Here is a 25162-nt window from a genome sequence, read left to right as displayed (position 1 = left end):
TCCCCATGGTTTGGCCTCTGGTAATAGCAAAAGGACTTTTTAAGGCCACGGAATGAAGAGGACACTAGGGCCTCCCTAGGACTGTGTTCTGCCATGAACCCTTTGTTGTCAAGAGCTGCTCTTAACCCAGCTCCCAAATAAAGTGGAAGTTTTAATTTTAGTAGCTTCCAGTATGGACACAGGGAGAYTGAGTTGACAGAAAAGCCATTTTATTGCTTTTCTTCGTGACAAGATATTAACAGTTCTGGCATGATATGTTGGGCTTTTTGTATTACATAAATTCAAGGAGAGCAACATTTTTCACTRTCAGCATACATAGTGTGTAGAAAAGGTGAAATCTAAAAAGAAAGTTAGATTTTTTTTTTCCCTTACATTTTTCTTGTTTTCTTACAGGGAAGATGTGTATATACACCCTTAAATTTGAAGTCTTGGCCAAGGTGAAGAGGAAAGTTTCCACTCTTGCTAAATCTGACAGTTGCCTTTGTTTTGCAGCAGAAAATAAATAATCTTTTCGTTTTCATTGTTAGAAAAAGTCATATTAGCTACCACAAACCTTTYGAGGTCCAGAGTGTTGCTAGCAGGCTCTGATGTTGTTCATACAACAGTTGTTGTATGAAAATACTGTAGCATCCCATAAAGTCGGAGGCTGCTGAGGTTCCGTGCTGTGTGTTCATGGCTATGCTGTGCCCCTCTTGCCATGGTACCATTCAGTTTTTTTTCTACACACTACAGATAGAGATAAGTGAACCTTACCATAACTTAATTTCTGTCACTGACCTCCCCAGTTTAGAGGGAGAACTTGTGTTTAATACCCAGACTTGATTTAGCCCCACTGAATTATATCCTGGCTAATCTAAGCTTCAAGAGAGAACCAAAATTCTGTTGCTTGATAGCTCYCTCTGACTCATAGCTTATTTGAAGCTAGAAAATCTGAAAAGCTGGCCCRCGTTTTTTTCTTCTGTTTTAGGATTTTGTTGTGGGAAATACAAGTTTTCTTTAAAGAGTATGTACGCTCAAATGTTTGAGGAGATGCTGGGAGACACGGTGCTAATGCCTTCTAGTCCATGACCGTTCTCATATGGTTCTCATCTTAGTAAGAGAGTTTAAAAGAGAGAACGACATTGTTTTACTTATTGCCATTTTGGGATTTATAACAGGCTTAGCTACTTTTTATCTTGCTTTGGTTCCTCCACTAAGCTGCTGGATAGCTCGAATTCAGTGTGCTCCTGTCCTTATATCTTTGGACGCTAGAGGAAGCATACGGCAATGCTATGGGTGAGATTTGGAGGTGGAATGCTCTTTCTGTGCTTGTATTTCCTTCGTGAAGGTTGAAACATCGTAAACTGCAGACATCTGTGTTATGTGCCCCCTGCACGTTCATAATCTGATTTTTTTTTTCCCTTCCTCAGCTCAGTTCATCRGCATGACTTTGGCAGAAATGAGAGCATTGAATACATCCTAGAATATCCCCCCCCAGAAGATAGTTAACCTCGGGTCAGCCTGCTYATCATTCAGGGCTGATTGTGCCTATACTGCTGCTTGCGTACACACTTTGAACCCATCCCATTACCTGCCTAATAAAGTGGGAGAGCAAAATGTGTTCAGCAGAGTCATTATGGGAATGAGCTTCTGCAGCTCGATAAATAAGTTGCCATTTGCCGTCCAGAGTGTGTGTGCAGGGGGAGATGGAGGTGAACTCCTGAATCAGGTGCTACTTTTTGAATTGATTAGGCTTTGATGAGCAGACATTTTTGTTGCACTGAATTTCCACTTGTCTGTCTAAACCTGGAGACCATCCTGTGACAATCTAGCCGAAGGGCAATATAAAGTTTAACAAACCAGATCTTGGCTGATAAAATCTGGCACAGATCTGAATTAATATATACCAGAGAAACAAATATGTCTTTGCAGGCTTRCTAAACAGCTGTCATATTTCACTGCAGTTGTTCAATGTGTTCCTAAACTGCCYTTAAATAGCTTTTGGGATCTTTCTGAATGGAGGAGTTGTGCAAATAGGCCATTCATTTAATTGTTGTTTTAGGCTGGAATTTTTCTGAGGGAATTATGAACCCAAATCCCAGGGACTGCTATGAGTTTTGAGATTTGAACACCTTTTGAAAATTTTATCTCATACTTGTTGTTAATGCAGTMCTAAACTGGAATTCTATTTTTTCCCTGAAATGAATGGGTTAGAGTATTAGGAAAAGTGCAGTGTATGCTTGCCTTGTTTTTACTCTTCAGTAAGAGTTTGCTTACAGCCACTGTTAAAGATACAGCACTGGGCTAGTTGGACCCTCACACTGAACCATACAGCTGCTCTTAGTCACCTCTTTGTGAAGGTGGAAGCTGCCTTTGCTGAGGTCTGCTGAGTTTGAGAATGAACCTATACTTTCAGGATGAAGAAGAAGCTCATAAAATATTCCTGGAGTGCCATAGCCTGTGTCACAGCTGGGCACCACCCAACCAAGTGTCATGAAACAAGTTTGGTTCAAGACTCAGACCTGTGTGTGGCAAACTAGTAACCTTACAGCCACTGGCTATTGGTAAAAGGCTACATCTTGCCTTTGCAACTCTGATGTCAGTATTTGGTTCTAATAGAGCTTTTTGATTTATAAGTCTCATATAATATGAGAAGCAGAATTTCATGCTTAAATCATCAGCCTGCTGTTTGCAGGTTTTCTGAAAAATAATAATAAATAAATAAATAAATAAATAAAAGCTTGCTTTTCGGTGTTATGCTTCCCACCAGAGCAACTGTGTTGCGTGGGAAATCATATGAAGGTGCTTTGTTTTCTCTAGTAGTTTGTTGTTTTGTTCCTGTGAATTAATCTCTCTCCACAACAAGTTATAATAGAGGCTGTTTCTCAAGAGGAAGTATTTCTGCCATTCCCACTGATAAGTTCAATGTTAATCAATATTTGAACCTCCAGGGCTAAGAAATTTGGTACTGCATCCTTGTTTCATCTTCTTTAATGGATGGATTATTTCTGTGTCAACTGTGGATCAGTTTTCAAGTGACCATCTGCGGCAATTGGTATTATTCAATCAATGGACTACAGCCCACAGGTGGTCCATAAAACGTCAGAAGGTGATCTGTATAGCAGTGGGAATTGAAAGCGAAAATCAAAACAATCCTACAGGCAAGCAGAGTGCTCCTCTGCAGGTAACAAGCAGTGATGTGCCTGCTGCAGGCAAAGTCATCCTGCAGACGCAGGTCTACAGGTAGGGAGCATGGGCTGTGGATTTTTTTCCTGAAAATTTGAGTTCCTCTTTGCTGGTTAGAGAAGCTTGAGAAGGTCTGCTGTAAGGGATTTGTTGGGTTTATGAGGGGTTTATTTTTACCAACATGACTGTTTCAATATGGGAAGGACATATATATAGTTACACATTAGGTTGGGAGCTGGATGATTTGGAGTCTGGATTTCGGTAATTATGACTGTTCCCTGAGGTGTCAGTATGGAAATGTTCTAGTATGGATGTCTGAGGGTAGACACCTGGGTCTGCTCACACACAGCAGGGTACTATTGTACCTGGCAAAACCAGAGGCACTTCTGTGACTGCACAGTCGCCAGAATATGTTGTACATACCCTCTGCTTGCAGGCAGAGGGCTGCCTCTGTAGGGGAGCAGCAGCAACTCCCCGTGTGCTATGCCTGGGCGCGTGGTTAGCACAAGCTTTGCAAAAATGTCTTTGCAGGTTTACCCCATAAAGTCATTGCCCTGTAAGAAAGGCATCAAGACTGCCCTTAGCAACAGTTACAGATCCTCTTGAGCTGTCCACAAGGGCCTGCGGCTGGTGCGGGCTGCTGTGTGCCAGTGTGCGCCGCTTTCCTASCTGCCCCCAAGCAGAAGGGTGTGGGCTGTTCAGAGCACGTCCTCATTCATAAACTGCCTGGTTCTCATTGCTTGGTAATTCAAAGGAGATCACTTCTACAGGTGCTGTGCTTTCCACATGGTCTTCCCTTCAGCATTTTTCCTTTTTTTTTTTTTTTGCATAAGATAAAAAATGATTATAGCTTGTGCTACAACATGCAGTATCGACAGCTCTGTGTATTAAAGGATTATAGGAGAAAACATGGAGCCTGAAACTGTTTCATCATATCACTATACTATAGTGTATTTTTTCTTTTRTCTCTTGATTTTCACCTTTTATTTGTATTCTAGTCATTGCTTTTGCAGCCTTTCTTCACAGTTGTGCAAACTGGAAACTTTTTGTTTGAACCCTCACACTCCTCTCTCACACACGTGTATATATCCCTCCACCCCCTGGTGCTTTTTTTTTTTTTTTTTTTCCTCCTATGAAAGCTGATATTGTTATATAATCAGAGGACTCTAGAAGATGGTCTCTGTCTCTAAGCAAACAAACAAAATTCCCTTTCATCCACCTTTTCTGTGCAGGAATCTCTTAATAGAAAGGTGAGTTTTGCCACAGCACTGACTGAGGCTTACACTCTGCTTGATGGTTTCGTTACTGAGTAAGAGAAGATCATTTCACTTGGAGTATAAGGGAGAAAACTAAAATTATCTCTGCTGGAATTTGAATTCAAATCCCACCTGGAAAGCAGGATGAATGAGCCAAAGACATCTTGAAGTGCTACTTGTGACACTCCTCAAAAAAAAAAAAAAGAAAATCATAAAAAAAATCTGATGGACAAGCCTGTTGAGCTGCTGTCTTTGGTTACCTATGGATTATGATGAGCAGGTGTCCTCATACAGAAGCTTTTAATTACATAATGTAGTTGAATTTGAGAGGTGAGCCAACCATCAGAAAATCCTTATAGAAAACAAGATCTTCTGCATAAAAAGTCCAGAACAAGAGAGATACAGGATAGGAATAGCTTTGGGAACAATTTGGTTTCTGGAGCAGAATTGTAGCCTCATTTCAGCCTGATAAGCTCCTAATAGAAAAACAAACGAAACCAAAAAATGTGGCATATTTTGTAGAGAGTTTCCTTATTTCACTGGGGTAGCTGGGTTTGTGAAAGCCTGAGTTAGACTTTTCGTCTCCAGAGGTCTGTGAGTATTAGCAATGAAAAACACTTGCAAAGCATGTTTTAGGAATCTAGATACATGTCTCTTGTTCATGAYTGTTGAGAGAATGAGGCTTATTGCATATGAGAGGATTTTTCCAGGTTGAAATGTGTAAGGTAAAGTGGACAAAATTTGGTAAGGTTTCAAAGGAGTGTGCCAAAAATATATATTTCTGGGCTAATCAATGACATTGATTATAGATATTTAATGATACTTCTTACAGATTATGATTCTAATGAAAAAGATCAAATTGGGATTAATAAAACAAGAACACACTGAACTCAAGGCTTTACACAATTTTTAACATTTTGAAAAGACTTCACTGGCATTTGAGTAAAAATTTAAACAGTTGTTAGTTAATTCTTTTTTTTCAGGGTGGGGATGAACCCCCCAGTATCTTTTTCTTAGCCTTCTCYCATCAGAAATTAATTTCAGATCTACTTTATTAGGATTATGCCTATTTGTASTTGCAGTTTTATTCTGTAGTTGAATGGTGCCAGCATTTGCACTGCAGAAGCATATAAATCACTTTTTCAGATGCAATTTTATACTTGGAAGGAGAAAGACCTCCTTTACAAATATGGCCTTTCTATGAGATTTTTTTTGGTTAGTGCTATCTTTAGTTTTTATTTGTACAAAACTGTTAGCTTCAAATTTAAATCCTTGCTGAGTTACTCAAATGTTTTGAAGATGACAGGAAGGCTATGATATTTCTAGCCTAATTTTACAGAGTCAGGATATAAAGATGAATTGGAAAAGCTTCAGGTAGCATCACAGACCTTGGATATTTCTCTTTGTTAAGCTTCATCTTTGAAATCCTGCAGTCATTCTTCATGTGTTAGAGAATTTCCTTTTGTTGAGTGGTAATTCAGAGTAGGGCCATTAATTTTGGCTTGCAGTTGCAGACAATTAATCAAACAGGCAAAAAAAAAATTATTATTGTTTGCAAATCTTGGCTGCATATGCAGTCAAAATGCTGACTGTCATATGTACTGATTCAAGTTTTCATCTCGTCCTGTCCGGCTCAGTTCTCTGTTGTGTGTGTGTGTGTGTATATATATATATATATATGCGTATGTATATATATGGATATGTATGCTTTCCATTTTGTATTCCCAAGCTCTAGCTCAGCCTCTAGTAATCTGAATGCACCAAAGCCTCGACTGGCCTCAGCCCTCACCTCACTGGATGCCAAGGGCTGTGTACCCTGAGCTTGGAGAAATTATACTGTATCTTCTGTAGCATCCCCTACTAAAACATGTTAYTGCAATTCCCTGAATACTTCCTCCTGTCCACGAGCTCCTGTCTCCCTCCTYGCTCACCCTTCCTGTTCCTGAGAGACTCGGCACTTGAAAGAGAACTTAACAGCCAGTATGAATAGTTTTAAATAGTCTCTGAGGCTGAGAGTCAGAGGGGTGGCAGTTCGCGTCGTTCAGTTTGAGTACAGCGCTCGCAGCTCGGCGTCTCACGCAGGCTCTCTGCCCTTTCAGGTGTTCGCGGGGAACAGCAATGCCGACGGCGTGGTTCACCACAAGCTCCTGCACTCGGTGAAAGCCCGCTTCGTGCGCTTCGTCCCGCTGAAGTGGAGTCTCAACGGGTGGATAGGACTGAGAGTTGAGGTCTTCGGCTGCTCCTATAGTAAGTGGCAAAGTCTTAATCTGTGTTTTGCCAAAGGGCTTTTGTTTGTGCTGTCAGTATAGTGGGAGGGATCCAGCACCAGTGTGAGTTAAAAAAAAAAAATAAAGAAAAAGAAAAAAAAAGAAAAAAATAAACCATGAACTATATAGCTATCGCTTATTTTCAGTTGCTGTATTTGTGTGTTTGCACAGGAATGTGCTGGCCCATCTAGCTCATCTGGTGAAACTTTCTCAGCTCAGTGTCCACGGCTTGTTCTAGGGGCAAGGTAGCCACTGTGAAACCTCCTCCCACCTCCCTTCCTCCCCACTCCAGTGCAGGAGATAGAGCTATCTGGGATTTTTGCATAGGATTTTATTTAGGAATTGTACTACTTTTTAATTTAGTGTAATTGATTAATTAATAGTTTATTTTTGAATTTAGAGCTAATTAACTAGTTGTTAAAGAAAGTGCTACAGGGTATGCAGCCAGTGTTTCTATTCTGGCAGATGGCTTTAAAGCTCTGGAGAGCAGAGTATTGGTCTGCTGCTTTAATTGTTTTTGCCGTGGGTGTTTTCTTCTGTTCTCTTCCTCCTAACACATGGTGAAGGTCTTCTGAGGTGCTGTCTGCAGCTCTTTGTCACATGGGTCTTGGAACAGTCTATAAACACTGTTACCTCARGGCATTTTGGCCACACGTTATCTTGCTGTATCACTGCAGGTGCATGATGTACCGCCACAGAAACACTCAAACGTAAAGAAAAAGGGCCAGCGTTGCTCCCAGGCACAACATGAAAGCAAGTCCCAAAATGAGGAAACGCTAGTCCAGTATCTGTTTCTCAAATGTTTCTGGATTTATTTTTGAAGATGTCAAAGTTGGCTTTGTAGTGGGTTCAGAGACCCTACTGGAGATGGATAGGATTTTATTGGGAACAGTTCATGGGATTAACAGCCTTTGACCAGTAAATTCAATCTAGTGTGGCATGGGTCACCAGTGTGTGACGCTTCTGTAATTGTACATTTCACCATTCAGATTAGATTCTCATCTTCTCTTAGATGCAGAAAGGGGGTTATAAGATAAGTGGAAAGGCTTCTGTTCTATATAGGACACCTTTTGAATTCATCTGAGCAGTATTTGAGAGTAAAGTGTCTTAAAACTCTTGATTCGGATGATCACATTAAACAGATAGTGCTCCAGGACTGTCAGTTGCCTTGTCACCATACTCAAGTCTGAGAATTGATTCACACATGTTCCCAAGAAGATCCTTTCTGTGGTCTATAGGTAGATCTGAAGGCTCCCTTCAGATTTTTTGGGGGGTGCTTCAAGCTCCATGGATTGTGATTCTTTTGAGTTCAGATCTGCAAGAAGCTTCCAGCCTGGTCTGATCTGATAGTCTCTTGGGTAAAAGACCTTTTTAATGCCCTAGGAGTSGGTCTGTAAGTTAACACCTGTAAATTGAAACCAACAGCTTTTGATGTTATCAGTCCAAAGCAACTGTCTCATCTATTTTCAAGGAGCTTTTTTCTATTAAAATGACCAAACCTCTGCTGTGGAAAGAAGAATAGACCACCACCAATTAAGCTGGAACTGAAGGCTGAAGCTCTCATAGCTGAATGTGTTGGTGTTACTCCTTGTGAAATACTACATGGGAATTACCTCCATGTCAGATTGTCATTGAATGTTCTGTGACGTGGTGAAGACTTCAGAATCACTTGTTGGCTTAATTTCCTTGAACTTATATCTTCTAACTCTTCATCTTTGTCCTGTACCCTGCAGTTATAGGAAATAAAAGTGATTATACAGAATTAAGGTATGAAATTGAAGCAAGCCAGAAAAGAAATTAAGGGATTCATAAAAGTTTTATGGAGTGCTGAAATATTCATTCAGTTTATATAAATCTGCCATTCAAATTTCTCTCTGGCAAATTGTATATGCCATACCTGTCTACAGGTTTTGTTTATGCAATTTCATAGTCTTGGCTCTTCCTAACCCAGACACTCATGCACTTTACAGAGTTTAAAAATTTTATCTTTACTGTTGTACAGCAAGTGTATCCTCAGCAGATCCTGAGCTGGTGTAAATCTAGATAACTGCATTCTGTAGTGTTCAACAGCAAAGGAGCTCAACCACCATGTTCAGTTCTGACACAAGAAATATATTAGTGATTTGAAGAGTTAAAAGAAATGACAAAAAAATCACTAGGATCCACAAGCTGGGGACAAAACTGGAAGGAAATGGAGCTACAGGAAGAATTACACCAAATCCTTTTTACACTGTTGGAATGACTTAAAGGCTTCTATAGGTAAACTCACTCAGAGCATTTGCTCTTCAGTCCACTGAATTTGAACGCATTTCCACTGTCATTTTAGCTTTGGATCCAGTCTTTAAGCATAAGATAAAAAGACAAAATGAAAATAAGGAACACATATGAACCAGATCCTGCATAAACAGGGCTGCATGTACAACTGCCAGTTCATTTCTGCCTCCGAGCCTGCTTGTGCTGGCAGGTTAAAATTCAGGTGATGCCAGACCTCTGACTGCCYGTTCTACCTTTCATGTAAATGCTGCCCCTCTGAAATGGGGCACCTGATCTGCTGCTGAACAATAGTGACGCAAACTGAATACGGAGTTGTTTGATATTCTGTGCAGAAAACTGAGGCAGTAAAGATTTGATCTATAGGCAAACTGGATAACACTTTTGTGTGAGTGGCAGCATTCACTGCGTGGCGAAGTTTGGGGACAGTGACAACTTAGGCCATCTGAATTTAATGTGCTGCTGCACACATGTTAAGATCTTGGGACTAGTGCCAAATTGGGCAACATGCAGCTGAGCACCTCTTTGGTACATCAGGGCTCGCAAAATARCGTGTGGTCCCTTGGATGGTCTTTGCTCACATCTGTTCCTTTTTAACCTTGCATATCTGAGCAGAAGATGACAGCTGTGTGAGAGGTTTGTGGCTTCCATTGCTCCTTAAGCATTTTAGTGATGGCAGAGCAAGGTAAACATGATGGTCTTGTGCCAGGGCAAGGCTCTTACTCCCCATTTTTGGAGCACGACTGTCTTGCCCAGCATGCTGTGCTGAAGAGGTCCCAGGAGCAYGACCTTGTTGTGGTAACTTTGTGCAAATGCAGTTTTTAGTGGCAGCTATTTAGTAGGAGGTACATGGGAGGTTCTGATCATGTAGGTAACCAAGCTTTCTGCCAGGACACTATAACAAATAAAAAATATGAGAGTCACATGAGATGTGCAGTGGATGCCCAAGTGGTTAACATAATCTGTAACTGCACTGTGCTGCTGAATGGCACTCGTTGTCTTTTATTAGTCCTGGTAAGTAATTTACTGTTACGAATTTGTCCCCGAAAGACCTCTGTCATATAAGAAAGCTGTCTTCTTAAAGCCATATCTCCAATTTCTGACCCCCCCCCCCCTTTTTTTAATCCTCTAACTGACAGCAGGTTGATATTGTTTCTTTGAAATATAAAAGATATGTTTTTACCAGCAAAGCTGTTTTGGGTACATGAACATGCTTGACCTATTCCGTATAGATCAAAGTTCCTATCCAACAAAGCAGTCCAAGGCTGTGAAATCGGCTGGAATTCACAGATGACACAATGACGCAAATCAGTTGTTTAGTTTCTTACACAGAAAGTGTGTATTTAGATGAAAGTTAATTGTATTTATTTGAAATTTGTACAAAGACACGATTTCAGTTCTCCAAACAGTTACAAAATAGGAGTGCCATGATGTAAGTCTGAAAAAATATATGGTGATGTTTCCATTTCAGGAAAGGCTATTTGATGAGTTGAATGAAAACCTCCGTGCAGTGGTATGTGTAAATACTCTGTGGTCCTTCACAACCATGTCCCCAGGAGTGTGACTCTAACAGAAAACTGGAATTGTAAGGGAATACATGTTCAGACAAATGGCACACCARTTGTTTTGGATGCTGGGGGATAATGGGTATGTCTTTATACTTGAGAAAAGTCTTGTTAGCTTAGCATAGGAAAAAAACTGCTGACACAATTGCTTGTACAGGGTAAGATTTATGGCTGCGTTGAAAATGCTGATCATAATATATAACTGAGTAATGGCCCAAAATACATCAAAAGGATCAGGTATAAGTTCAGTTAACAGACTGGGAAGCCATGGGGGGAACAACAATAGGGTATGAGACAGGGTATCTTCTCTTCAGAGCTGAGTTCTTCTTTGTAGTTCAAGACTGATTTCTCATCTTTCAATTTCATTGCCCCAGGGAATATGATCTGATACTATGTTTTTTGATTACTTTTTTTTTCTCCTTTCTCTACCCTCTTCTTTGTCATGCTATGAACACATTACAGAGAACTATTTAAGGTCTGAGCCAGATGGGCATTGACCAGTAGTGTTGGTAACCACCTGCATCAGACGAATACCCCAAACCATTGCTTACCAAGAGGCAGAGATAGGTTCATAACGGACAAAGCTGTTTGGCAAGGCAGTCTCCTTGGAGGTGCTCACTGACCCTTGTGTCCCTTGGGTCACACCTGTGAGGAGTGTGGGGAGGGAGATGAGATTGCTGAAGCCAACTGGGAATGATCAGCCAGAGAGATGTCCCTTCCTGCTACCTGCTGGGAGTTAAAACTTCTTCAATGCAGGGGCTAGAGCAGGAGTGAAACTATCCATTTTCTTACYTTATTAAATTATAAGTGTTCCTGGAGCATGTTTTCATATTTTGGAGCAACTTTGTCTAGTAACTGCTCACTGTTTCCAAAATCACTAGAAGGACCCTTCTTGAAAAAATAAACAGGTATAGTCTTTGCTTCCTGGAGCTCATAAGGAAGCAGCATAGATAAAAACACATGTTGTATTTTAATTTCCTACTCCTACAGGTTTTCTGAGACTTCTAAAATTTCTTATCTTTGATCTCTTGCTGCAAGTAGTTTATGRACATATGTGGACTATAAACAAACAGCAAGCAAACAAAAAATGCATGTTTTCTGGAGCAGCTGTGGATTTTGCAATGTTTAATGGGAAATCAGGGATATGTTGTCATGCAAACTGCTATTTATCAGTTTTAGATATTACTATTAGCATTTTTTGGATGTATTCCCATTTCATTCAGGATTCTTGGATTCTTTACTAGCTAGTTTCCTTGTAACTGTTAGAGTTATGCTAGAGAAGCAGAATTTTTTGTGGTTTCCTTTGCTTTATTTCCTTTGCATTCTCTATAAATATCAGTGAATTAGTCTACAATTCTAGAGAATATCTAGAATTATTCTCGAAATTGCATATTTTGCAATGGGCTAGTGGGGAGCCAAGAACAAGGGGTGAAGTGTGAAYGCAGAAGGTTTGCAGGTTCGGGTCATTTGGGGTAAGGATCTAACAAACATGGACTGTTTTTATCACAAGGCAGAATTGGTGCTTTCTTGCAGTATCTTTATTTTGAGGAGCTGGAAAATCAGCTTTAATTGCAAAAGATATTGGAGAACAAAGACTACATTAACTTTTTTACAGACTAGCTTTTAATTCCTGCCAGTTTTAAAATGAAGCTATTTGTACAGTATACTTGCAATTTACTTTAAGCAAATTGAAGTATTTAATGTAGCTAGGTGAAATTCATAAGAACGAAGGTATGAATTAAATTCCCTTTATAGAACCTGGCAGTCAAGTCCATAGAGAGAAAGCAGCAATTTTGAGGGAGGTGATTCTGAGTACCTAAATCAGAAGTTAAAAACACTTAAAGCAGATGGTGTGAATACTTTCTCATGATATTTCCTRAAGTAGCAACTGTTCCCTATATAAATCTAAACAGCATTTTATAATTTATAATGACATCACAGATGAGAAATTAGTCCTCATTTGTTCTGGAAAGAACATTTTCYAGAGCTGAATTTCTTTGTAATTCCTGTTTCATGGAAAATAACTTTTTTCATTCTGATCTGRAATGGAATCAGCTTCAAAGTGTCAGTTTCCCATCAAATATAAATTTTGAGCTCCCCTTGCACTGAAAACTTATAAATTTTCCACTGAACTTTTACAATGGTCATTCTGACATCTAGAAGTTATCAATAATAATTTCCTTAGTGAAAAATCATTATCAGGTCTTTTATTTTCTGAGCTTGTAATGGCTTTTAATTGCAAACCTTCCTAAAGCTTGATCTGTTTCTTAAAAACAATTTGATTTTTTTTTTAATGAACAAATGGAAGTACTGTTAAAACCCAGAAGGGTAGAAGAACTCTCAAGGGAACTGAAGTGACTTACGTCTTTAATCATACTGCAGTTGCTGACCTGGAAGTCTTGGTGGTTTTGCATATGGCTTTTTCAGTTATTTTTCAAAACAAAATGAAAAACTGGTTGCTTTGGATTATTATTAAAACATGGGATGTGTAAACAAAGATGGTCTATTGTCTGTCTTTGTAACTAAGAAAATATTCTTTTCTTTAAGTGTTTATCCTAGTAATTATACAGCTTAGTAAATCATTGTTCAGATTTTTCTTCTTATTATGGCGCTTTTCATTTTTAATAATTTTTTAATAACAGGAAATACCAGGTGACAGTTTTATCATTYATGAGCAGATATTTTATCCATGATTTGTGCCTAATTGCATTTGGATAGAAGTTGGAATTTAACTTAATATATGCCAGTCACATGTTTAACACAATGTATCAGTTAAATGTAATTAACACTACCTGAAATGTGCTGGTTATATATGAAGAAAAATAAAGTTTGTTAAAAATATGTTTTGCATAAAATACTGCTTTATTAAGCAACATGACTACTGCAATCTGCTGTTACCAAAAGTATTAATTGCAATTAGAGAACTGATAGCTTGTTTCCTATCATAGTGATCATGTTTCAGAAGCTGCCCAAAGCAGAAAATGTTTCTATAGGATTTTTCCAAGGTGTATAATCAGGTTAGATGCCTAGTTCCATGAAATTCCATCACAAGCTTTTTGAAAGGATTTTTGATGGTCCCTGCCAGCCTAATCAGTTTGAATGTGGAAACATGATTGATACAAACACACAGCTGGCCCTAGGAGGTTAGGTGATGTTAATGTGGGTRCAGGCATGGCTGGCATGTAGGAACAGCTCAGCAGATACTTCTGAAGCTGCAAAGAGTGGAGTCAGAACTTAGCTATTCAATGTAATGAATAGTGTCCTGGGTACGTTTAAGACAAAAACAGTGAATGTGGCGAGGGATTACTGTGGGGATGTAAATATGATGGGAGGTGYGTGGTATGTTTTAGGAAGTAAAGTGAGAAGAAAACTTTTACTTGAGAAGGAGGAGGAAAAGTGCAGAAGAGTTAATGGTTTTGCTGTAGTGTTCTGGATTCCTCAAACAGAAGGAAAGGAGCGGAAATGGGAGATGTGGTATGGCTCCAAGGTTGCCCAGATGCCAAGTGCATCTTGTGAATGTACACTTCTGAAGACACCTGGCTCCAATTATTATTGAAAGGATACTAAGATGTTACGGTCCCTCTCCTCCTCTTAATTTTTCCATCTTCTTTCCCCCAGAATCAGATATAGCAGACTTCGATGGCAGAAGTTCCCTTCTATACAGATTCAATCAGAAACTCATGAGCACGTTCAAAGACGTTGTTTCTTTGAAGTTCAAGAGCATGCAGGGGGATGGAGTCTTATTCCATGGAGAAGGACAGCGTGGAGACTACATTACCCTGGAGCTGCAGAAAGGGAAACTCTCCTTGCACATCAACCTGGGTAAGGGCAATTAGGATTCAAATAATACTGTAATAAGGCTTGTGTTAATTTGCTTTTATGAATCTATTGTTTCTATTAAGATTTATTTATAATTGTCAGCTGAGAACAGCAAAATCTGTTGTGTACCTCGGGGAGCTCACAGCTTAAATAGGGAAGTTGAAGAAGGAGAGCAAAAGAGAATCGACTTGACTGAATTTTTTTGCAGGACCATGATAGTTGAGGCAAGAATAGAGCCTGGCTCTTCTAGCTAGAACAGACCAAGGTTGAGCTGCTTGATGATTACTTTTGAAATTCTGACCTTTGCTTGATTATGCTTTCAAATGGCAATTAAAAAAAAACTCTTTCTCCTGCTTCCTCCTTTTTTTTTTAAGAAAATCATTCTCCAGAAGTTTGATGTGGGGTTGAAAATGTTTGAGAGTTGTCTCATTCTTTGTCTGTGGTCAGATCAGAGCAGACAGTACAGAAATAGTTAAAATTCCTGTTGAGTGCACAGAAAAACTTCTACAATAGCAGGAGTGATTATACCAAGTTCCTTAGTCTTAAAAATTTTCATTAGCCTCATCTCTGGATGACCCATGGTGTTTGACCCTGCTGACTTGTATTTTACATACTGAGAGGTTTGGGTTGAGCAGAAGTTTCCATGACAGCATTGCTGTACCTCAGTTATGATGGGAGCTGCAGTATACCCTGTTTGGGAATTGAACTTGGTTTGAAAGCCCCAGATGTCCATCCAGTGGACAATTCCATCGAATTTCAGCATGGAACACTGAAATAAAGCCTCCCTGTCTGATAACTGTGGGAATGGAGCAAGAAGGAGAGAGAGTTAAGACTCAAATTTGTCACAACCACTCTTAGTCATAATAAAATTGATGGATAAAGTAACCTGAGCCATCTGAATCCTCTGTTTACATGCATGTGTCTTAGACAAGAGTTTTGGTGTGTGAGTTTCGGTTTTGAATGTGTTTGCAGCTTTTCTGACTGTGTTGGAATGAGTCTTTCCCATTCAGCTGGGACATGCACTCCCTTTAAATGAGATGCTCTGAAGTGTTCAGACATGTACCCAGCTAGAACACAGAAGAGTACTTAAAATCACTGGGATTACGACCTAAATATTTCTGCAACTCTTGAGCTAAACTTCTGGAGGTTTGGCTAGGTTTAAGAATCTTTTTGAGCTGAATAAAATACTTGTATTCGTGTTGCTTCATTGCCTTGTTGTTTTTTCTGAAAGTGATCGGATGCAATTTTCTTGTTAAAACACAAAAAGCATGCAGTTGCGACTGAAGTGTCAGGAGTGATCTGTCACATGAATAGAGAGCAGACTTTGGTGCAATCCAGAGGGAGCTCTTAAAACATTAGGGCTTCGAATGCATAGCAGGATGAAGGGCACAGGCAATGTGACAATTCCCTGGGTGCTGCAGTGTGTGGGTGCAGCACTGGGAAAATCTTCTCCTAGTTTTTCACAAGGGTTTTGCTGGAGGTGGAGAGAGAGGAGGAATACATATATATGTATGTATGTGTGTGTGTGTGTGTGTATATATATATACACACACACACGTACACACATATGTCAATATGAGGCCCAAAAAAATCTAAGGCAGGCTTCAGGCAAGGGCCTGGAGTTAACTTTGATGTTCTCTGCCTGTCTCTGCTGCTCCAGGAGATTCCAACCTTCATTTCAGCAACAGCCACACGTCCGTCACCCTGGGCAGCCTCTTGGACGATCAGCACTGGCACTCCGTTCTCATCGAGCGCTTCAACAAGCAAGTGAACTTCACGGTGGACAAGCATACCCAGCATTTCCGAACAAAGGGAGATTCAGATCACTTGGATATTGATTATGAGGTGCGTGAAGCCTTGCAGATTCTAACCTGTGAGAGGATGCTAAACAAGTGTGTAAAAAAAAAAAAAAAAAAAAAAAAAAAAACCACTATGTATGGTTTTTTTCCCCAGAAGTGATCTCGATCTCCTTTTTATTTAGCGTTTGTCCCTCAGAGAACTCCTTTCATAGTAAACAAGTATAAACTATGGGCAAATGTCTGCTGGATCACGCTTGCTTCTTCAAAGTGTGTCAGGCTTTGAGTTAAATTTAGTCTAAAACGTACAGCCTTGGTGAAGGATGGGGAGGGGTTAGCTAAATCCCCAGGGAGAAAAATCACTCATCTGCAGCGAGGGGTGCTGGGGTATCATGTCCAACATGATTTTATCGAGATACCATGCACCATCCATGCACTGACTGACGTGGCCAAGGGGGTCGCGGTTTGGAGTTGTGCCGGCTCGAATCTTGATGCTCTGCGTGAAGATGGTGAGCAGGCAGAGAGCACCATCTTCCCCTGGGGTGGATGACCCTGAGCAGGGCTGTTCAGACAGTGGACTCTGACCTGGGTTGGTTCACATCATCTCACCTGCCTACAAAACCTGAGCCTGGTGTGCTCCCCTGTAATGAAGCCAAGGTATGGCAGAGCACAGTTTATATCACTCCGCTAGTTCGGTGCTTATGGTCTGTAGTTGGTGAAAAATACCTTAAAATAACTTAGAAATCTTTATATCATCATATCATCATATCTGTATGCAGATCAATTCCTTACCTGTTCCCCCCCAACTAACACGTACACATGCATATTCCCTGTGTTCCTTTTTTTTTTTTGTGACGTGCTTGCTGACCAAGTCTTGCTAGTTTGCAAAGCACAGGGTCGTGTTTGCACAGTCGGAGCCGTCACCCTGTTTGGATGTGTTGAGCTGGCACGGTTCATTGCTCAGAGATCAAAAGTTTCCTGTCTGCACTTTGGATTTCTTTCTGTGGAAAGATCAGTTCCCAGCGCGGCCGAGGGACACAGGCAGACGGCTTGGCAGCGGCAGGCGTGCACACACAGGTGCCTGCTCTCTGCTCTGCTGGTGCTCCAGCTGAACTTCAGGAGTGCGCGTCTCCCTTCTTTGCATTTCACTTAGCAGCAAGGAGAAAGCGATGCCTCTCCCCTGGCCCTATTTAAAATTCTTCTGTACCAAATCATGAAAACATTTAAGAGGAGAAGTAGGAGACGACTCCTAACTATYATAGCAGTGAGATCCTAGAACAGCTTTTGATGGAATTAGCCAAAGCTGTAACTGCTTTTAAGGTGGAGCTGAGAAAAGCCAAACAATTCAATCAACGCCTCTCCTAATTTCAAAGTGTTGAGATTCCTTGCTTTTGGTATATTCTTGATGGTGAATGGTAGTTTGTGTTATGGAAAATTCAAGCTCCAGTGTAATTTACAGAAGGTTTTCTTGATCCGAGATAGGGCACATTGCAGAGAAGATATTCAGCTGATAGAAATCAGCATGTTGCCACTGACCTCAGTGGCACTCAGTCCTGGCTGCTGCTATGTTTTTCATTTGCACTGAAATGACACTTGTCTTTCAACCAAGTGTTAGGGCAGTGCAGTCTGCTGAAAGTTTATCTCACCACACTTCAGGGATTAAAGGCGTTACTGAGAACAGTAAAGCCATTAGTTTGGTAATTAAAATTATTACCAATCACAAAGGAAACTGTTTTCTCAATACTGCAGTACTATAATTGATATTGATTTTTTTTTCTAATTTTGAAACCCAGTACAGAGTCCCTAAACAGGAAACTTAAAAGAATAGAACATAGAAGGCAGAAAGTCTGATGTTTTAAGAAAGAACTAATGATTCTCACTGGGAAAAAAAAAAAAAACACTGCAGCCCTCATGACAATAGCAAACCTACAAATGATATAAAGTGGAAATCTATTTTACTCTTTATTTCTGTGAAATGATCAATTAATACAGCTGAGGCACAAGTTCATTAAGAACTTGTTTTCAAAGAAGTGCTTTCAAGGTTATCCAGGTTATCCAGGCTTTATTTGCTTATGCACACTGGCTTGTTAGGCAGGGTGGGAGAAAACAACCCCTAAATTTTCCCTTATTTTCATAACAAGCATTAGGAATAGTGACAGAGTAATAATGCTGACCTGCTTCCAGCAGCCTTCGGTGTGTCCCCGGTGTCTCGCAGCACTGAGCATCCCTGCTGCAGTAAACGCTGCAGGGCAGCTCTCAAAGTGCTGGTAAACTGTAACACCTGCATCATCCTTGCAGGTATTATATCATATACAGTGCTGCTGGCTGTGATGGGAAAAGAAAAGAAAACAAAAACATAGTGGTAATACCAATAAAACTTTGCCGAAAGGTCTGGTGGAAGTAAACAGAAACGAGCTGTGTCATCTAGAAAATGAAAATAGGGTTATTGGAAGTCTTCCCCCCCCGAGTCTAAAGTGCACTCCAAGGATTTTGGAAGCTTTATTTGCTTTGACACATAAAGTCCTCTGTAAACTTTCTGTCCTTAATTTAGGTGATGGGTTGCAGTCTGCACAGTACTAATGTGTCCCAATACTTAAGTGACAGCACAGCAGTTTTGTTAAAATGTGTAACCTGCTATATTTTTCCAATACACTGCTCAGTCTCAAATACAGTATGCGAGTGTAACAATCAAATACAGTGAAATTTAAGGCAAAATAATTGCAAGGCGCCGGTGGGGTAGTTTGTGTGTGTGTGTGACACTTCCCTCCACTGGTTGAAATCAGAACTGTTCAAGGCACCCTGGCTCGATGGAGGAGGGTGACCACAGCTCGCAGGTAACCAGTGCTCTGTGCTCAGGAAGTTTAGTCCTCCCACAGCACCACGGCTTCCAGCTGCCCTGGTTTTTGCAGCGTGGTGGCAGCATCCAAGTCAGAGGGGTCTATTGACTGGAGACCATTTGAGCAGTACGTGGTGCTTTCGGTATCCTGAGCAGCAGGGGTTGTAATAGCAGGTTGTTAAAAGGCTGTGGGTGTTTGTGTGTGTCACGGCACATAGAAGCCGTTTCCAAACGAGCAAGCCATCTGCAGCAGCGGTGCGTCGTGAACAGCAACACTGTACTACGTGGCCTGTAATTCCCCTGCTGGGGGCTCGGGCCTTGCTTCATGCACCGAGGGGAGGCTGTTCACATGGTTCTGGTTTTTAGCTAACAGTGGGGTTGGCTGCATGGAGTGAGGCTCTGCTCCTTCCTTCCCYGTCCGTTTGGCATGGATGATAACTAAATGCTGTCTTCGTTCTTTCCAAAAGCTCAGCTTTGGAGGAATTCCAGTCCCGGGGAAACCAGGAACCTTTCAGAGGAAAAATTTCCACGGGTGCATTGAGAACCTTTATTACAATGGAGTCAATATAATTGACCTGGCAAAAAGGCGCAAGCCTCAGATCTATACAGTGGTAAGAGACGCTTGTGTGTTTTCATCCTTTACTGCCATGCTGTTGACATTGACGGTTTCACTGAATGAATGGAGTTCAGATTTAGATATAACATCTTGTTATGATATTGYTGAGGCTAAAACCAACCAAAGCTGACTGCAGTGATGAGAGTCATCAAAAGATACATCCATAAACTAATAATTTCTTTGTCTTTTGAGGTATGTTAGAATCTGTTTGGAGAAACTTTCATTCCTTTTCCAAGCTGAAAATGTGTTGTTCTGATGTCATGATAGGAGTCATGATTCTGATTGGTTTCTTGGTTTTTGATTAACTCAGACAAATTGTTATTTTCTGAGCTTTTCTCCAACATTATTCAGGAATACTGTGGTAGCAAAATTTTATTCTACTATTTGTGTAGGCATTTAGCAAAGAGTAAATGTTTCTCTTACTATCAGAAATGTTTTTCTTTGYACCAGCTCTATATATTCAGAGTATTGGCTGTTCTGAGAATCATTGACCTGGTTCTAGTGTCTCTGAGTGTGAGACAGTAGAGATTAAACAAAATGAATTACAATTTTCTCTCTCCTGCTTAAAAAAAAAAAAAAAAGTATTGGCTGTTCTGAGAATCATTGACCTGGTTCTAGTGTCTCTGAGTGTGAGACAGTAGAGATTAAACAAAATGAATTACAATTTTCTCTCTCCTGCTTAAAAAAAAAAAAAAAAANNNNAAAAAAAAACATGCAAGTAACTTTATACTTAACGACATTGAAAAAATACAAATGTATCTGAATGTTGCAGGACCAAAATAAAGATTTTATTTCATAGGAAGAGAAAATGCTGTTATGTAGCATTCACAAATTTTTGAAAATCCAACCCTTCATTTATTTTTTGTCTCACACTCCTGCACAGTGTTTTTGGATCTGCTTTTTAGCTAGTACTGTGTCTTTGGAGAACATGGAGACAAAGCTGCTTCTGGATTTCCTTGCACCTTCTAGTTTGTAGCAAGGTGTATGAGCAGACTGAAGGTAGAGCAAAGCAAGCGTGTCATCCCTTCCTCACTTTTCTTCCCATGGACTGAATAGGAGGGAAAAGGAAAAGGAAAGTTTGTGCGTGAAGAGTCCTGTACCGTACTGCTGGCAGCCAAGGCTGTCTGGCTCTGGGATGCTTCGCCTGTCCTGGAACTGAGGGACTTTGCTTTAATAACCTAAAGTTTGATTGCTTTGACTCAGGACTCTAAGGTACAAATCTTATGAACTGTGTTAAATTACTCTTCCCCTCAGCTTACTTTCTAAGGGGAGAAAAGAGCCCTTGCCTGCTTCTTAGGTCATTAAATAGTGAATTGTTTTGCCAGCTGGGCCAGTGTGAAGACCCTCCTAAAAAGGAAAAGAAAAACTTAGCAATATGCTTTTTTTGTTGTCAGATACTGTCTGGGTGTAATGCAGCCTTGAGCAACAAAACCGTATTATCACAATATTTAATGCAGCCATTAACTGTGCTAGATCAGAGGTCTGCGAATCCTACCTGTTAGGTCAATTTAAGGAAAAGGGTGTTTGCCCCTCTTCAGTCTCTTTCACAAAAGTGATGGTTTTAAAAAAAACAGTTTTCAGATGCTGGCTGCTGTACTACATTTTGCAAGACTTGTGAGCTGTTACGTGCTATAGTCTGGAGTGCCGTTGTCTACACTGAAAGCACAAGGACAGGTTGCCACACTCGCAACGCTCCGTAGTCTTGGATGAGTGCCCTTCTGTAGCAACAGCTGCTGCGTATCCGACATCTTGCTATGTCCTTTCCATCGGCCCTGTTTATCTCTTCCATTTATCTACTTGCAAGTATTTCCAGCCCTCAGAAGTTGACCCCCCCTTCTTTTCTGCTTATCTCCACCTTTTAACAGTCTACTCATTAAGATAACTTTTTATTAAAATAACTAATCTCAGACTTGGAATCTCTTCTTCCAACAACCTGTTGTGTACTTATCTCCCCACCATCACCACTGAACATCACTAGAGATGGTCCTGCATGGTGAAACCCCAAAATATCTTTGTCTCCTAACAAAAGGTATCTAAAGGCCAAATGGCTAGTTCTGGGTTAGAAACTCGTTACCACTCAGGGACATTAGTTTTGGCTTCTGAAATGGAGGCAGACTTCAATACTCAGCCTCTGCTTCATTCTCTGCTCCCTTCTGAATGTTGGCACAGTCAGTGAGCCAAACTTGTGAGTTTTCATACCCAGCAAGCTGTTTTATTTCTGCATATGTGAATGATGTCAGCAGTATAATGATGCATCTATTTCAGAGATACAGATTTTGTCTTCTGCAGAAGTTCTTCCTCCATCCAAGTGATGGTCCCAAATAAACTGCATTTAAAGTAAGAGAAAGAAACTGCAGGTTGTCAAATATGGAGTATTGTAGTCTGTGTAGTACTCTTGGGTGGTTTATGTGATTATCATTCTGCCTGGTGTTTTCTATAACTCATTTACAGTTGTCAGACTTGCAATAAATCCCCTTGAGAAAACATCTCAAGATAATGAGGCTGGCTGTCTCTTTTGAACTGAAATTTGCCTTCAAATTTTCCTTTTTTGTATTGCCCAGTATTTAACCCCTCTACATGATATCCTTATCTACTTGGACAGGCTATCTATCTTCTCTCTGGGGTTTCTTTTTCTCCCTGATGGTATGTTTTTTTTTTTTCCCTCCCCTAAGTCCTTGAGTGTGGCAAAATGACAGAGGATCTTTTATTTGCTCTCCTAAGTGATTACTGGTTTTAACTGTAAGAGGTTTAAGAGGTCAGATTTCTGTAAATACTATTATCGTGATCCTAGGGCTGGACCCTTGGGGAAGATCTACACATGCTTTAAAGTAATAATTTAAAGGTCTGTTCTACTACTAGCTGTGTCTAGCTTCTCAGTGCCAAGGAAGCACAGACTGCCCAGCACGAGGAATTTTGTACAGTTGCTTGCTCTTCCTACATGAGTAGGTAGGGGCGCAGAAAGACGCTAGTAGGAGCCAAGTTTAAATATGTGGAAATTGTGTCTAGCTGAGGGAGTAGCTAAGTGGAAAACAGAGGCTCAGGGATCACTAGCAGGAATTATCAGGTATGTCTGTGCTGTTCTTACAGGTTTTTTTTTTCAGACATCTAATTATAAGCGTTGGCAGAAGTGAGATGGACCTTAGGTCTATCCTTGGCTGTTTTTATGTGAAGGTAGAAAAGTGGCTTGAAGACCACTGTCACTGCAGTGCCTAGTGCCATGCTGTTGTGGGCAGAGGGCTGTAGGGACCAAATACTTTATAAGTGATAAAATGGAGAGTCGGTAGATTTAAGGAGCTGTAACTATTTCTCTGATTCTACTAAACCCAAAAGGAGGTGGGTATGCCATACTCTCCTGGCCACTGAGGTTGATGTACAGTTGGTTTCAGGTTGCATCTTTAGAAGCTACTTCAATGGGAAGACCTATGGCCAATGTTTAAATCTTTTTCTGCCTCAGTAATTTGTGATGTGAGAATAAGAAGTTTGCTATCTGAAGAAGGGAAATGAAGAGATCATGAAAAGATGCAGTGTTTGATCTTCTCAATGCCTCTGCCATATGTATTCACTGAAGTGGAGGAAAACTCTCCCCCCTTTTCTCTTTCGTTACCTTTGTCTAATAAGAACTGGAGTTGTATTTTTAAATAGCGGAGCAAACAGTGCACTGATCTGAGAGGGGTGCAGGATATTTATAAGGCAGAAGTTGTCAAGTCTCAACTATGCTCAAATTTCTACGTCAGCCTGCCATGTTGAATCTGAGAGTGACAATTCAGCGCAGCAAGGGATGTGGTGACATGTAAATGCATCACTGTAGTGCCTCAGGGAAATAACCAATTGCCAGCATCAAAGAGTAAGGAAAGATACCTAGTGACAGGAAAATGTAAACTAATAATTCATTCTCTTTATAGCAAATCCAAACATGCTATTTTATTAAGCTGATTTGAGATATCTTCATCTTGAGAAGAATTTGCTTGTCTACACACATCTCATTCTACCGAAGTGCTATTGTAAGCATTGAGATACATGTGAATATCAGGCTAGCAAATTGTGAAGGCCTGTGCTGGCATTGGGAGAACCATGAGATAGATATATAAAACTAAAACTTTTTTTTTTTTTGATAAATTGAAGGGGGAACTATTTTGTAGCCCTTGAGAGAGAATCAAGCTGGAACCTCCAAAATGATGCCCACAGGGGTTTTCCAGAATGAAAAGTGCACAGTTACACTGCAATAAAACTAAAGGAACCATAGAGGAAAAACGTTGGAACTATTTGGTGACATTTTTCACAACTTCCTGTATGTGTAAGCTGAATTTATTCAAAAAAAAAAAAATTAATGAAAGCATTAGTCACACATGCACTTTAAAAAGAGAGCAACTGAATTTACTATTCTTTTGAAAAGATAGTTGAACTCAGATTTCAGAAATATTTGTTTCCCTGTAAAAATAGCTTTTTTGCTTTCTCCTGTCTTCTGGTCTGCTCTCCAGGTGTTCAGATAAATATACTTTACATCATGCCTGTGGTACAGAAGAGAAAGAGAATGTATAGAAATAGCATTTCTATTAAAGTCCCGTTCTGTTGTTGCTAAATGGTATAACAGATCTATGATTCTATGATTGTTACAAAAAACCCCTCTAAACTAAGTTTGTTACCTYCACCACACTCTTGAAATAAGTCTATTTGAATGACATTTTTCACATTGTTTTCAGGTTGCTTTGACTGCAATTCTGAAGACTTCTAGTCTCTAAATATTTAGTCCAGCATCTAGCTGCAATAATAAACACCTTTTTTTTGATATCAAAGTTTCTTGTGGTAGGATTTTGATAGTCATGATGACCACTAGTTAAGCAAGTCTTTCAATGAGAGAAACCATAAATTTTATTAGAATATTTGATGTAACTCAGAAAAGCTGACAAGTTTTTGAGCAAACAAGACCTTTTTAAGAGTCATCAACCTTCAGCAAATTACAGGTTAGAAACAATTGCTCACAGTTTAATTTATTACATTATCTGGGTAGTCAAATTGAGTGAATAGGGTGGTTAGTACCTGCTGAGCAGAGGAGGATGTTTCGAGAAGGGAGATGATAAGGCTGTTAGTCCCTGTGGGAAGGAGGAAGGACGGGTAATTATTGTCATAGGAGTTAGCAGAGGATAAGGAAAATGGGGGAAAATGTAATTTGCTATAAAGCCAAGGTGTAAAGGTCTTTTCTCAGATCTTATTCCGATTGCTAAGGCCCTGGGAATTGCTTGGTATTTATTTGACTGCCTGGGATAAGGGAGCATAACTGAAAGGGGCAAGCTGACGCTGTCACAGTCAGGAGCCTGGAGTCTAGGCAATTCGTGCTGACTGTTTAGGCTGGTCTTGTGCTATGATACGCAGATAAYTGGAATTTAAAAGAGGAAGATTTAATAAAGAAAACTAATATAAAAAAAAGCAGATCAGAATTGCTTTCCATGCACTTTTCTATTTTAAGGTGAGTGTGGCTCTGTTTTAATAATAAAAATATTAAAAAAAGAACCCTCCTCGCTGCTATTTCCAGGTAATAAAATCTAATAAGCTGTAGATCAGTTTACCCTGAAC

General features: G+C 40.1%; 1 protein-coding gene across 1 annotated transcript in view; it reads left to right on the top strand.

Annotated features, from left to right (window-relative positions):
- The window catches only part of CNTNAP5 (contactin associated protein family member 5), a 287365-nt gene that overhangs the window by 123059 nt on the left and 139144 nt on the right, over positions 1-25162 (top strand). The window contains exons 4-7 of the mRNA XM_085310986.1: positions 6521-6668; positions 14143-14346; positions 16004-16188; positions 19443-19586. Of these exons, the coding sequence (XP_085167112.1) occupies positions 6521-6668; positions 14143-14346; positions 16004-16188; positions 19443-19586 (681 nt within the window). The remainder of the gene's footprint in view (positions 1-6520; positions 6669-14142; positions 14347-16003; positions 16189-19442; positions 19587-25162) is intronic.

Source organism: Rhea americana, unplaced genomic scaffold, assembly GCF_003343005.1.
Source record: "Rhea americana isolate MKP2758 unplaced genomic scaffold, rheAme1 scaffold_33, whole genome shotgun sequence".
NCBI classification, from domain to species: Eukaryota; Metazoa; Chordata; class Aves; order Rheiformes; family Rheidae; genus Rhea; species Rhea americana.
This window is presented reverse-complemented; position numbering and strand designations above follow the sequence as displayed.